The sequence below is a fragment of the Xyrauchen texanus genome, chromosome 21 (assembly GCF_025860055.1).
Source record: "Xyrauchen texanus isolate HMW12.3.18 chromosome 21, RBS_HiC_50CHRs, whole genome shotgun sequence".
NCBI lineage: Eukaryota > Metazoa > Chordata > Actinopteri > Cypriniformes > Catostomidae > Xyrauchen > Xyrauchen texanus.
This window is the reverse complement of record NC_068296.1, coordinates 27618196-27631654: the sequence shown is the minus strand read 5'-3', so window position 1 is coordinate 27631654 and position 13459 is coordinate 27618196. Positions and strand designations below refer to the sequence as shown.

At 39.6% G+C, this 13459-nt stretch overlaps 1 protein-coding gene across 1 annotated transcript in view; it reads left to right on the top strand.

The window, feature by feature from the left end:
- LOC127661937 (cadherin-13-like) overlaps positions 1-9388 on the top strand; it is a 562582-nt gene extending 553194 nt beyond the window's left edge. The window contains exon 14 of the mRNA XM_052152905.1: positions 8230-9388. Within this exon, the coding sequence (XP_052008865.1) occupies positions 8230-8237 (8 nt within the window). The 3' untranslated portion in view covers positions 8238-9388. The remainder of the gene's footprint in view (positions 1-8229) is intronic.
- Positions 9389-13459: the final 4071 nt, after the last annotated feature.

Genomic DNA, 13459 nt, shown 5'->3' with positions numbered 1-13459 from the left:
GACTTCAGTCTCCTTATCACATTGATGAACCCTGACCCCTGCTGAGAGAGACTGTGTGAGAACAGAAATATAAGACCAGTACCTTTAAAACACAGTGACTATAAAGGGATAGTTCACCCCAAAATGAAAATAATTTCAGCATTTACTCACCAGTATTTTGTTCCAAACCCACATGACTTTCTATTTTCCATTGAACACAAAAGGAGATGTGAGAAGGTATGTTAGTTTCAGTCACCATTCACTTTCCGGGCATCTTTATTTTTCATACAATAAAAGTGAATGGTGACTGAGGCTGTCCTTCTGCATAATCTTCTTTTGTTTTCCACGGAGGAAAGAAAGTTAAATGGGTTTGAAGCAACTTATGCAGAACGGACCACAAAACAGCGCCGTGATATGCAGAAAAGGACAGCACGTACCGCGTACCGCGCACCCCCCACCCCATCCTCGGTCAACAACTTTTATTTACCATGTAAAATCCTGGGCTGATTTCTCTTCCCAGTCCAGCCCTGGTTGGAAGATGTATATTTTTAGCTTTCATGTCTCTAACTTTCTGCTCCTGAGACAGAAAAATCCATACTCTGTTCCTTCTCCATTCAGTATGATAAAGGACTCCTTTTGTGGCCCCTTAAATAATGTATGGGAGCCTCTTGGAAAACACAAACGGTTCCTCTGTTAAGCTACACAAGTTCATTTCTCTTTAGACCCCATTTAAAAATCCTGCTGCCTACCTGCCCGTGCCTCTCTCTCTCTCTCTCTCTCTCTCTCTCTCTCAAACATCACCATGGCAGGTATCACGTTTGGCACAAACTCTCGACACACGTTTTCAATCCCACAGGAGCCAATGGTGCCATTACTGATCACAGTTTGCCAACTTGACCTTCTGTGCTGATTTGCCCTTTGAGAACATTGATTTTGTTTGTCCACAGATAACGTGGCATCTGATTAAATTGGCAATGTTAATCAGCTACACAAGAAGGAGGCCAGTAAGTGAAAGCAGAATTTTCAACACGAGAAAAGGCAGGATTCTAAAAGCTGAAACTAAATTATCTCTTACATTGACAAAAATGGCTTTTGATATAGCAATTACAGATAAGACCAGGGCATAGAGAAGTATCTTAGATACTGATGTTTAACAGTTCAAAGTTACACAGAGATGTCCAAATGATGCCAGGATGACCATACAGCCCCCTGTAGGTTTGGCTGCAAACTGCAGATTTGGGAATACTCCCAGCATAATATCTGCATTTTAGTAAGTGTAATGATTATCAAATAAGGACATTTGCTGGATAGGGAGTTCTGATTCAACTTTTGAATGAGGAAAGGCTTCACTTGTTGCTCTTAGCTCCTTTGTTTTACTCTGACAAGTAGCAAGTTGCTATTTGATTTCATATTTAATAATGTTTAGTTTTACAATACATTTATTAATGATTAGATTTTCATCAAAACCTGACATGTGAACATAACAACAAGCAATCTAAAAGTAATCAAAAATTATCAGATTAGATTACGTAAAAGTGAAATCTAAAAGAGTGTTACTGATTACAATTTTAGTCATGTAATTTGTAATAAGTACCAAATTACATTTCAGAACTAATTTACCCAACACTGATAGTTGCGCAACACACACACAAAAAATCCTTAACCTTAATTATTAGTGATTTTATTTATTTATTATTATTACAGTAATATGACAAACTGTGAGCATACAGTACCAATCAAATCGCCAATCATAGTTGTAATTAATGGTTTTGCTTGAAAATGACATATGAGACAAGAGTGTTGCATGTTCCTAAATGATGTATTTGTCAATAGATCCCTAAACCTCTATTTAATCTGATAAAAGATACCCAAAAGGAAGAAATATAATTAATCCACAGATCCATCAGCCTTCCTACTGAAGTTTAAATCCCCTTTTATGCCAAGATGGGCGCTTTTGCTCTCTAATCCACTCTGGGTTCTGATGTGGCATGTCTCGAGGGGAAGAGAAATTTCCACAGCATTTCACCTCTTTTTTTTTTACTCTCAAATCTACTTGTTTCTAAATGCCATCCACATTGCTTCTAGCAGATAAAACGTCACCTTTTTGTTAACTAATTTTAAGGCCTGAAACATATTCTTTGCAACTATGTGGAGCCATCTCTGCTCTTCAGGACTGTATTGAGTGTACTGACTGGCACATGTTCAGGGAGGCTGCAGCATATGGCGATTCTACCAACTTGGAGGAATACACAGCATCAGTGACCAGCTACATCAGCAAGTGCATTGATGATGTCACTTTCTCCAAGACCATCACCACACGCCCAACCAGAAGCCAAGGATGACTGCGGAGGTGCGACGCTGCTGAGGTCCGAGACTCCGCCTTCAGAGCAGGCGATAAGGCAGCCCTAAGAACAGCTAGGGCCAAACTGTCACGGGCAATCAGAGAGGCAAAGCGCGCACACGCCCAGAGAATCCACAGTTACTTCCAGGACAGCGGTGACACGCGGCGCATGTGGCAGGGCATCCAGGCCATCACCAACTACAGGACAACATCAGTTGCCTGTGACAAAGATGCCTCCCTTCCAGATGCACTGAACGACTTCTACGCTCGGTTTGAAGTGCAGAACGACGTGATGGCGAGGAAGACCACCCCTCCTCCCAATGACCAGGTGCTCTGTCTTACCACGGCAGATGTGAGGAAAACTCTACGTAGAGTCAACACACGGAAGGCTGCTGGACCAGACAACATTCCTGGCAGAGTGCTCAGAGGATGTGCAGACCAGCTAGCAGATGTTCTTACCGACATCTTCAACATCTCTCTGAGCAGCGCCGTCGTTCCAACGTGCTTCAAGGCCACCACCATCATCCCCATGCCAAAGAAGTCTTCAGTGTACTGCCTCAACGACTACCGTCCCGTCGCACTTACACCCATCATCATGAAGTGCTTCGAGAGGCTCGTCATGAGGCACATTAAGACCCAGCTGCCCCCCTCACTAGACCCACTGCAGTTTGCGTATCGCTCAAACCGCTCAACGGATCGATGCCATCGCCACAACCCTCCATCTGGCCCTCACCCACCTAGACAATAAGGACTCATAGGTTCGAATGCTGTTCATAGATTTCAGCTCAGCATTCAACACCATCATTCCCCAGCACCTGATTGGAAAGCTGAACCTGCTGGGCCTGGACACCTCCATCTGCAACTGGATCCTGGACTTCCTGACTGGGAGACCTCAGTCAGTCCGGATCGGGAACAGCATCTCCACCAACACCACACTGAGCACTGGGGCCCCCCAGGGCTGTGTGCTCAGTCCACTGCTGTTCACTCTGCTGACTCACGACTGTGCAGCAATGCACAGCTCGAACCACATCATCAAGTTCGCCGATGACACGACCGTGGTGGGTCTCATCAGCAAGAACGACGAGTCAGCATACAGAGAGGAGGTGCAGCGGCTGACGAACTGGTGTAGAGCCAACAACCTGTCCCTGAATTTCGACAAAACAAAAGAGATGGTTGTTGACTTTAGGAGAGCACAAGGTGAACACACTCCGCTGAACATCGACGGCTCCTCTGTGGAGATCGCCAAGAGCACCAAATTCCTTGGTGTTCACCTGGCGGAGAACCTCACCTGGTCCCTCAACACCAGCTCTATCACCAAGAAAGCCCAGCAGCGTCTCTACTTTCTTCGAAGGCTGAGGAAAGCACATCTCCCAACCCCCATCCTCACTACATTATATAGAGGGACTATTGAGAGCATCCTGAGCAGCTGCATCACTGCCTGGTTTGGGACTTGCACCGTTTCGGACCGCAAAGCCCTGCAGAGGATAGTGAGGACAGCTGAGAAGATCATTGGGGTCTCTCTTCCCTCCATCAAAGACATTTACAAAAAACACTGTATCCGCAAAGCAACCAGCATTGTGGACGACCCCACACACCCCTCATACAAACTCTTTACCCTCCTGCCGTCTGGCAAGAGGTACCGAAGCATTCGGGCCCTCACGGCCAGACTGTGTAACAGCTTCTTCCCCCAAGCCATCAGACTCCTCAATACTCAGAGACTGGTTTGACACACACACACGTGTCCTGAGGTGCACTTTAATTTTGTCACTTTATAACTGTCTGCTACCCCAATAACTGCTATGTGCATAGAACACTATCTCATATGTTATGTTTACATTTTTAGAAACTGTCATCTTTTTGCACTACTGAGTACTGGTCGGCGCTGCACTGTGTCTATTGTCCTGTTCATTGTCAGAAATTTGTTGTACTGTCCCGTACTTTTTGCACATGTTTGCACGTGCACTATATATAGGTATATATAGGTATTTTATATAGGTATTTTATTTCGTTGTGTAGTCTCATGTGGTCCTGTGTTGGTCCTTTGTTGTTTTTATGTAGCACCATGGTCCTGGAGGAACGTTGTCTCGTTTTGCTGTTTACTGTACTAACTGCATATGGTTGAAACGACAATAAAAACCACTTGACTTGACTTGATCACTCGTGTAGGCTGGGTGTCGGCTGCTGAATGTGATGAACTCTAGGATACGCTTAGCCTGAAAGACTGCTCCAAAGCGGTTTTTGGGCCAGTGTGGATTCAGTGTGGGTTAAGTGCACTGAGCTTTGGCATGTTTCAGACTTGGGACAGTCTTCAACTATTAATCTGTGCCGCTTGCATGCACACTGAATTAACAAGACCGCAAGTGTGGGTATTGGGACTGGGGCTTTAAAGATAATTATTTTAGAAGATAATAAATTAGGGCATTCACTCTTGTTTTTAAAGTAAAAGCTCCCCCAAAAAAGAAAATTCTGTAATCATTTACTAAGCTTAATATCATTCCATATGGAAAGGAATATTAGTATTGTGTTGTGTAAGTAGATGTACGTTTGATATGTAAATTGTGTTCTGTAAATATGTTGTTTATTGTAAATTGGTATATGTCTCGTCACTGTCATGACTGCTATGTTGCTCGGAACTGCACACAAGACTTTCACCTACTGTTGCACTTGTGTACATAGTAGTGTGACAATAAAGTGATTTGGTATGATTTGATTTGAAGGCAAGGCAAGTTTATTTATTTAGCACATTTCATACACAATGGCAATTCAAAGTGCTTTAAATATAAATGATAAAGGAAATATAAGATACAATTCATTTTAAAAACCCATTAAGAACAAGAAATGAGATTAAAAAGTAATAACATGAATTTAAAAATAAGTAAAAATGATTCAAATGAATAAAAAAGAAAAAGAATACAGAAATAAAATGATTCAGTGCAATCAGTAAGTGAAGCACAATGTTCAGTCAGTAAATGGACAGTTAAACAGATGAGTTTTCAGTCTGGATTTGAATGTGGCATCTGTTGGAGCACATCTAACCTCTTCTGGTAAATTGGTCTGCACTTATATAGCACCTTTTTGACATTGGCGGTATTCAAAGCGCTTTACACTGCATCTCATTCACCCATTCACATGCACACTCACACACCAATGATGACAGAGCTGCCATGCAAGGCGCTAGACTGCCATTGGGAGCAACTTGGTGTTCAGTGTCTTGCCCAAGGACACTTTGTTATGTGGAGTCATGTGGGCCGGGAATCAAACCGCCAACCCTGCGATTAGTGGACAACCTGCTCTACCACCTGAGCCACATCTGCCCTGCCCCACCCTCTGGAAGCTGGTTCCAGCTGCGGGTGGCATAATATCTAAATGCTGTCTCACCTTGTTTTGTGTAAACCCTCTGTATGTCTTACTGACTTGATCCTAATGATCTGAGAGGTCTGTAGGTTCATATTCAACAAGCATATCTTAAATGTATTTAGGTCCTAGGCTATTGACCGATTTATAAACGAGTAATAGTACTTTAAAATCAATTCTAAATGTATTTGGGAGCCAGTGTAAAGACCTTAGGACTGGAGTAATATGCTCTGATTTTTTGGTTTGGGTGAGAATCCTGGCAGGGGCTTTCTGAATGAGCTGCAGGTGTCTAATGGTCTTTTTGGGATGGCTGGTGAGGAGTCCATTGCAGTAGTACACCCTAATGGTGATGAATGCATGAACAAGATTCTCTAAGGCTTTATGGGGCTTTAGAACTGATGCAAGGAGGAGGTGGGAACCGACTGAGCAGTCAATGTAAACTTTTAATAAACAAATGAACAAAACACAACATAAGGCATCTCTGGCTCCTCTTTATCCCTTACCCATCTGATTGGGCTGATTCAGCGCCGGCCGTCCATCGTTAAGGCCTGGCAATGCCCTCATCTTTTTTCCACAATTAATCTTTGCTTGTGGTAGCTAATTATTAATGTAGGCTACCTCCCCCACTAACGTTCATTCTCAACATCTGTAATTTTGTGTATTTATGATCAGGATGTTTTATTAAAAGCCTAGTTGGCAGGTGATGGAGTGGTATTGGAGCAACGGAAATGCTGATGCTCTGACTTTCAGAAAGAATGAAAAAATGCTCCTCCGGGCAAATCTCGCCGTTTCGCTTCTATTAATTATTAACGATTTATATTCTTCTATTATATTAGAGAGTCCCCAATCCACTGGGGGTTGCGTCAGGAAGGGCATCCGGTGCAAAACTTGTGCCAAGTCAAATATGTAGATCAAGGATGGTCCGCTGTGGCGACCCCTAACGGGAGCTGCCGAAAGAAGAAGATAGTTCTATTATATTAACGATCACGTTCACTGATCGGGATGATTGGGACCACCGATGTGTATCGTACAGTCTTACATGATGTTGCACAGTGTGCCATGGCGATCTCAATGTGTTCACATCATATATACAGTCTGACAAGTAACAATCTTTAAGGACTGTAAAAATCCTTCTGCTACTGTAAAAATGAACTACTGCTTTAAATTACCTTTTGTGTTCCATGGAAGAAATAAAGTCATACGGGCTTAGACAGCCTGGTCTCATAGAATCACGTTACAATACCTACATTTTTCAAACTAATTTTTATGTGGCTAGAGACGCTACAGCAACAATCACTTTTTTTGCACTTTACCATAGTGCATGACTTGTATGACATTTTTACATTTGGATATCATAACCAACTACATTTACCAGTTTGTTCGGAACTGATAGGGCATTTCACTTGCCTGCATGTCACACGAGTCATCATGTGAGATGGAAGAGTCATAGAAGCACCTTAAAATTACGTTGTTGCTTCAGCAATTGCATTTTTCATGTCTCATTTGCTTTTTATGACACTTTTGGTAAGGTTTAGGTAAAAATGATAGTTTAGGGAGGTAGGTAGGTTTTGTTTATTTAAAACTCGATAGAGGATTACCTTAAAAACCTTATCTGTTTGGGAGAAAATTGAACTTGCTGTTTGCTCCACACAGTGTACATTATACCTCAGAACCGTGATACGGATAAGGATCATCATAAGATAATTTATCAAAAATGTTGCCACAGTCAGTATTTGTATTTTTTGGGATGAACAATCCCTTTAAGTACTCTCATTAAACATTACACCATTAACACCAGAGCTGTGCTGCACCATTGCTTTAAACAGTGGTGTACTTCGTTACTGCACTTAAGTAGCTTTTTTTCCAAATATATACTTTCTTGGGTATTTAAATTTGTTGTAACTTTTAATTTGATAATTTATTTAGCAAAATAAATTCTTTTAACTCTGATTAAGAGCCTCTCGTTACACGTTACCTGGATTAAAACAAGTTTTTCCATTATTTGCAATAAGAGTGCAGCTGTACAGATACAGACATTCAGCGCATGCACTCATAGATTCTGTGTCAGACCAGCGAGGCATGCATTTATGAAGAACTTTAGCAAATGTCTAAACTTAAATAAGACTAAATGTGGTTCCAAATGCACAGATATGATGCAAATTACCCTAGTTGTTTACAAACCTTATGGTCTAAATGTATTCACCTCTGTATAAAGCAACAGAATATGAGGAACACTGAAACAATTGAGAATGCTCTTCTAATGCTGTGGAATAATGACTGTAGGTTCTGCTTTCAAACTCTCACATGATGTGTTCTTATGCCTACGTCTGCTGTAAAGAGCGCAATTGTCAAGTTGCACCCGCCCATGATTTCCCGGGAACGTCCCGGTTTTTGGCTGTTCAAATATTTCATTTTGCCCTAAAAATGCTTGCTTAATGTGTTTATTAATTCTAGTTTATGACTACAGATGTTCTATGAGGCTGTCGTATGATATTCAAATGCTGGAATAGTCCATTTGTTTTCTCATTCTTCTTTTCTCTATTTCTCTTTCTCAGGCTTGTAAATTCTTTCTGTAGTCCTTTTGCAACACTGAAGAAAACCTTCTCTTCTCCACATGTGAACAAGTCTGAAGAGAGAGAAGAGCTCTCCCCTCAATACACATTGCACCCTGTTCTCCTCTGTTTCTAAATTTTGCTCTCCTCTTTTGGCCCTCTCTCTGTCTCCACCACTCCCCCAACCTTTTCACCGGGAACTCTGCCCCTCTGTCCTCTCCTCACTTGCACTGCACTTCCTGTCCTCTCATTCTTCTGGATTATGTCATGGATGCCACCACCTCGATGCTCTCTCTCACTGGATATGGATATATTGGATGGGGACAAAGCGATTGGACATTTTGATGTACTTAAGTTTCCTCTGGTTCAAGACAACTGTATTTGATCTTGTTTACTAATGTAAGGGAAGGACAGGAGGCCTGTTTAGTCTGCAGTGGTTGTGTTTTCTTAGGAAAGGGTAGTATCCAGAAGCCTTTAAATTCTAAAAAATGTCTCTTGAGTCTCTATTAGTTTTTGGTCCGATTGCATAGTTGTTATGGTGTGGAACACGATATATCTTTATAGCAATGTGTGAAATGGTGTGGGGTGGGGGGTGGGGGGTATGGGGGGTGTACACTAAATATATTTTATTTTTTACCAATGTACAAATATATTAATTAACTTATTTACTTTGACCGCATATTCTTTATTGACCCCTCATAGAACTGTATGTTTTTGCAAATTTTAGGGACTATTTCTAATGCTGTTGATGGTTTTTCCATTTTTTCATTTATAAGCTCCAGATTTTGTGTGCAGTTCACTTGAATCTTGAAACAGATTCAAAGACAGAACCGAATCAGTCTTGGGATCCTTGTTTTTGATGGTACGCCCTAAATGATTTGTTTTTTTGTTTTTTCCCCTTCCCCTTAAATCGGTCAAAAAGCAAAGGAAGGCTATTGATTTAGTGTATCTTTATTTTATTTTAATTCTTTTTACTTTTTGCGCTTGTAAGAACACAAAAAAGAGACAAAAAAGGATAAATACAGGTGAAAACATAGCAAAAGCAGAATGTGTTTGTTGGTTTGTGTGAATGACCCCATAAGGTCTGAAAATGCAAAGAAAAAGATGACATGGTGAATGAGTTATGTCTGTCTTTTGCACTAATTTAATAAAGCTGTTACTTCCCACAACTTTAACTTTGGTCATTTTTTAAGGCCAGTATGCAGTCAAAAGCACTCTTAGGAGTAGCTTAATTCCTTTATGGAGAAACATCATGAAATATGATTACACTCTTGCAGCTGTATAGGGGTCCAAATGGATTCTAATGGGGATAAGGCTTTCATAGTAAATGCACTACACAATGCACAACAAGATCATTGGCATTTCAGGGGTACAGAAAGACCAAGTGACCTTACACAGTTAAAGACCATTGTCCTCTAAATGCCAGCCCTAGACTATACACAAAATGTGGGGTTAACAAAAAAAGAAAGAAGAAGAGATTTTTAAGATTCTTACTATTTCTCAGTCACTAATCAAAAAGGCAAATTTGTGAAATTGAGCATGTTAACTTCTTTGTACAAAAGGTCAGATTTCCTTGCTTCCATTAAGGCACACAAGATGCTCTTTGGAACATTCTAAAAGCATGCGGGTTAGCATTGATATTTAGGTTCTAAGAAAATTAGAAATGCATCCATATTTTTTCAATTAAACTTTTCACTTAAAATTGTATGATGATAATATAAATTGTAATGATACAAACTGTACTCTATTAATTTAGAAAAATGCAGAACCCCAATGTATACAAATATAGTATAGCTTTATGTATGTGACTGCATATGTACAGTACAGAAAAATGCAGCATATATTCAGATATCCGCTTTGTCACATATTTTTTTAGGCTCACCATAAAAATGTCACAGGGGTTTAAAATAATTACTTTCCTGACTTGTCCACTGTAACTGCTTAAAATGGAAGTGTCATGGTTTGAAGGTCAAGTTACACTTGCATGTTAATTATGATTTAATGAACTTTGATGTTTTTATTATTTAATTGTGATTTAATGAATCTTAACATTTAACTAGCATTTGCACTAATTTCAGGATAAAAATATCATACATGATAATTAAATAAATCAGCTGATTTGATTAACTGAAATAATAAGCTCATGAACCACCAATAAACAATTCCCAAGAAATACCTGTGTAAATTCTTCCAAACTGGCTCATGACATTATACATAATCCTGAAATTAACCCATAAATCCTATAAAAGTATATTTCATACAAAAGTGTAATTTGTCATTTCATTATTTACCCAGCCTCATGACTTTCCAAACAAGCATGACTTACTTCTTCCATGGAACACAAAAGGAGAAGTTACATTTACATTTATGCATTTGGCAGATGCTTTTATCCAAAGCGACTTACAGTGCAATTATTACAGGGACAATCCCCCCGGAGCAACCTGGAGTTAAGTGCCTTGCTCAAGGACACAATGGTGGTGGCCGTGAGGTTAGAACCTGTGACCTTCTGATTAACAGCCATGTGCTTTAGCCACTACGCCACCTAACACTCATGTTAGGCAGACTGTTAGCCTCAGTAAATATTTCCTTTTGTGTAACACATAGAGAGATGTATATGAATTATAATAGGGAGTGTAAATAATGACAGAAGTTTCAATTTAGGGTGAAATAACCCTTTGAGTAATGGTTACAAAAGAACAGGACATTTGTTTATAAAACTTTTGCAGCTAAGCTTTTAAGTGAATTACCCAATTTGAAGTCTGAAAAGCAAAAAGACTTGATTTTGCTTTATTTAAATTGTATTGTTACTGCTGTATAAAAGAATAATGGAGGACCAGCTTTGTAATCAGCCCTGCTGAATGTATCACAAACTTATTGTGATTTCATACTGTGTGTTTGGACCACATCAGTTCTTAATCACCCTAAACAAATACTAGAGCCACCGTCCTGGCAGAAGTTGGTTAAATAAAGTCACTAGCTTGTCTAAAAAAATAACTCTTTGTGAAAGAACAAATGTGCGAGACCCAGTGGAATGGGTTGAAATCAATAAACGATCATGCTTGGCCATTCTGATTTTGGTAATGAAATGTAATTGGAACATAGCTTTGATTTGATGAGTGAGCACAGGAATGATATGAAATGGTGAAGTTTAAGTGCAGCTACTGGGGCTGTCATTAAGATTTCTAAGATTAGCTTCTAGCCTCATTGTCTGAGCAGAAATTTAAAGACCCCATGAAATAAAAACTGAGTTTTGTGGATTTTGGTCAATTGCATTAGCTTTGAGGCCATCTATCAGTGGTACTCAGCAGGGGAAAACAATGCAAACTGTAAATAATATAATGAAAATAAACATAGTCATGTAAATTTAGGATAGCACGTATCCACTATAAAGCAAAGAGAAAATGTTTTCCATATTTTTTATAAAATTTGATGTTTGATTTTATGGGCATTGTATAATGAATTATTTTAGTATTGTGTTGATTCAATACTTGATGCCCAATGTATAATTTGTATAATTTAATATAATAAAAAGCTAAATAAATTGAGTACCACTGATCTATTTGTTAGTGAATACATTTTTATCAGATACAAACATTTTGAATGACCAAAAATATTAACAAATTATTTTGTTCACATGGGGGTATACAAATGTTTGTCCAATTAAATGTTGTCACTGACCACCAATACCAAGTAACAATTTAAGGTTTTACTTGGCTGTGACTTAAACTAAAACCTGTAAATATTAGGAAATTTAACTATTGTCATTTCCAAGCCTGGAAAACTCCAAAGGAAATAAAAAACATCTTAAAAAGTTGTGAAATTTCTTCTTAATTTTTTTTTTTTAAATCAGTGCTGGGCTCTAAAATATTTAATAGACTAGAAATTGTTCTATATTCAGTTTCTCTTAAATAGTAAAAAATATATTTCATTAGTACAGTGATCACAAACAATTGGAAAAATAATCAGAAAAGTCTTGAAAATGTATTAAAATGTATAAAGTGTGGGAAGTCTGCATTATGGACAATTAAAATGCTTATATCCTATAAGGATTTTAGAATCATGTTTAAAACAGAAATTTGAGCTGTATCAACTTCCCTTTGTATTCATCATTCAAATGTGTTTTAAAAAAATGCCACATGAAGCCACAGGCTGAGGGTCTATGGTAGGTCCTCATGATCTCAATTTACAGTATTCCAAACTTACTCCATTTATTTGCAGTATAGAAGCAGCTTTTGTGGCAGGTGACTTGAAGGATTTGTCTCCTCTAATTTAGATGACTTCTAAAGAGTGCTCTACCTTTGAAACAGCAGAGAGCGTAATGACAGAAAAACCCTCTCAATCTCTGTTCACTTTAGTGAGACTTTCCAGACTGTGTACTGCTTTCACAACCTTTCAATGTGTCACTAAGGGTAATGTGAGTGACTACCTCCCTCCCCCATACACAATATAGCCTTCTGCAGCCAAACTGTAGGTTAGTGTGTCGAGGTAATTGAGTATGTCGATGCCCACTTCCCTTAGCGGGGCAAGGGCTGCCTCTGCGACCTTCGTGAAGATGCGAGGGGACAGGGACACGCCGAAGTGGAGGACCTTGTACTGATATGCCTGGCCGTCGAACCATAGTAAGGGTCTTTGTCGAGGCAAGATAGAGACGTGGAAGTACACGTCCTTCAGGTCTATCGCTGCAAACCAATATTGATGCCGGACGCAAGTTAGAATGTGTCTTAGCGTGAGCATTTTGAACGGGAGTTTGTGCAAGGCCCGGTTGAAATTTCGCAAGTCCAAGATTGGTCGTACCGATCTTTCTTGGTTACGATGAAGTAAGGGCTGTAGAAACCCTTCTTCATCTCGGCTGGAGGGACAGGATCTATCACATCTTTGAGTAAAAGGGTCGTGATCTCCGCACGCAGGGTGTTGGCGTCTTCGCCATGCACCGAGTTAAGGGCGGGGGCCTGGCGAACTGAATCGCGTAGCCGATTCGGATGGTCCTTGCCAGCCAGCTTGACTGGTTGGGAAGTGAGAGCCATGCGTCCACTTTATTCTCAAAATATGATGACTATAATCTCAAAATGCTACAACTTTATTCTAATAATTTTTACTTTGTACTCATACGAAATGTAATATCATAATGCTGCGACTTTATTCTCAAACTATTACAACTTCATTCTCATGAATTTAAATTATTCGCAAAATACTATGACTTTACTATCACAATTGAATTTTTTAATTTTTTTAT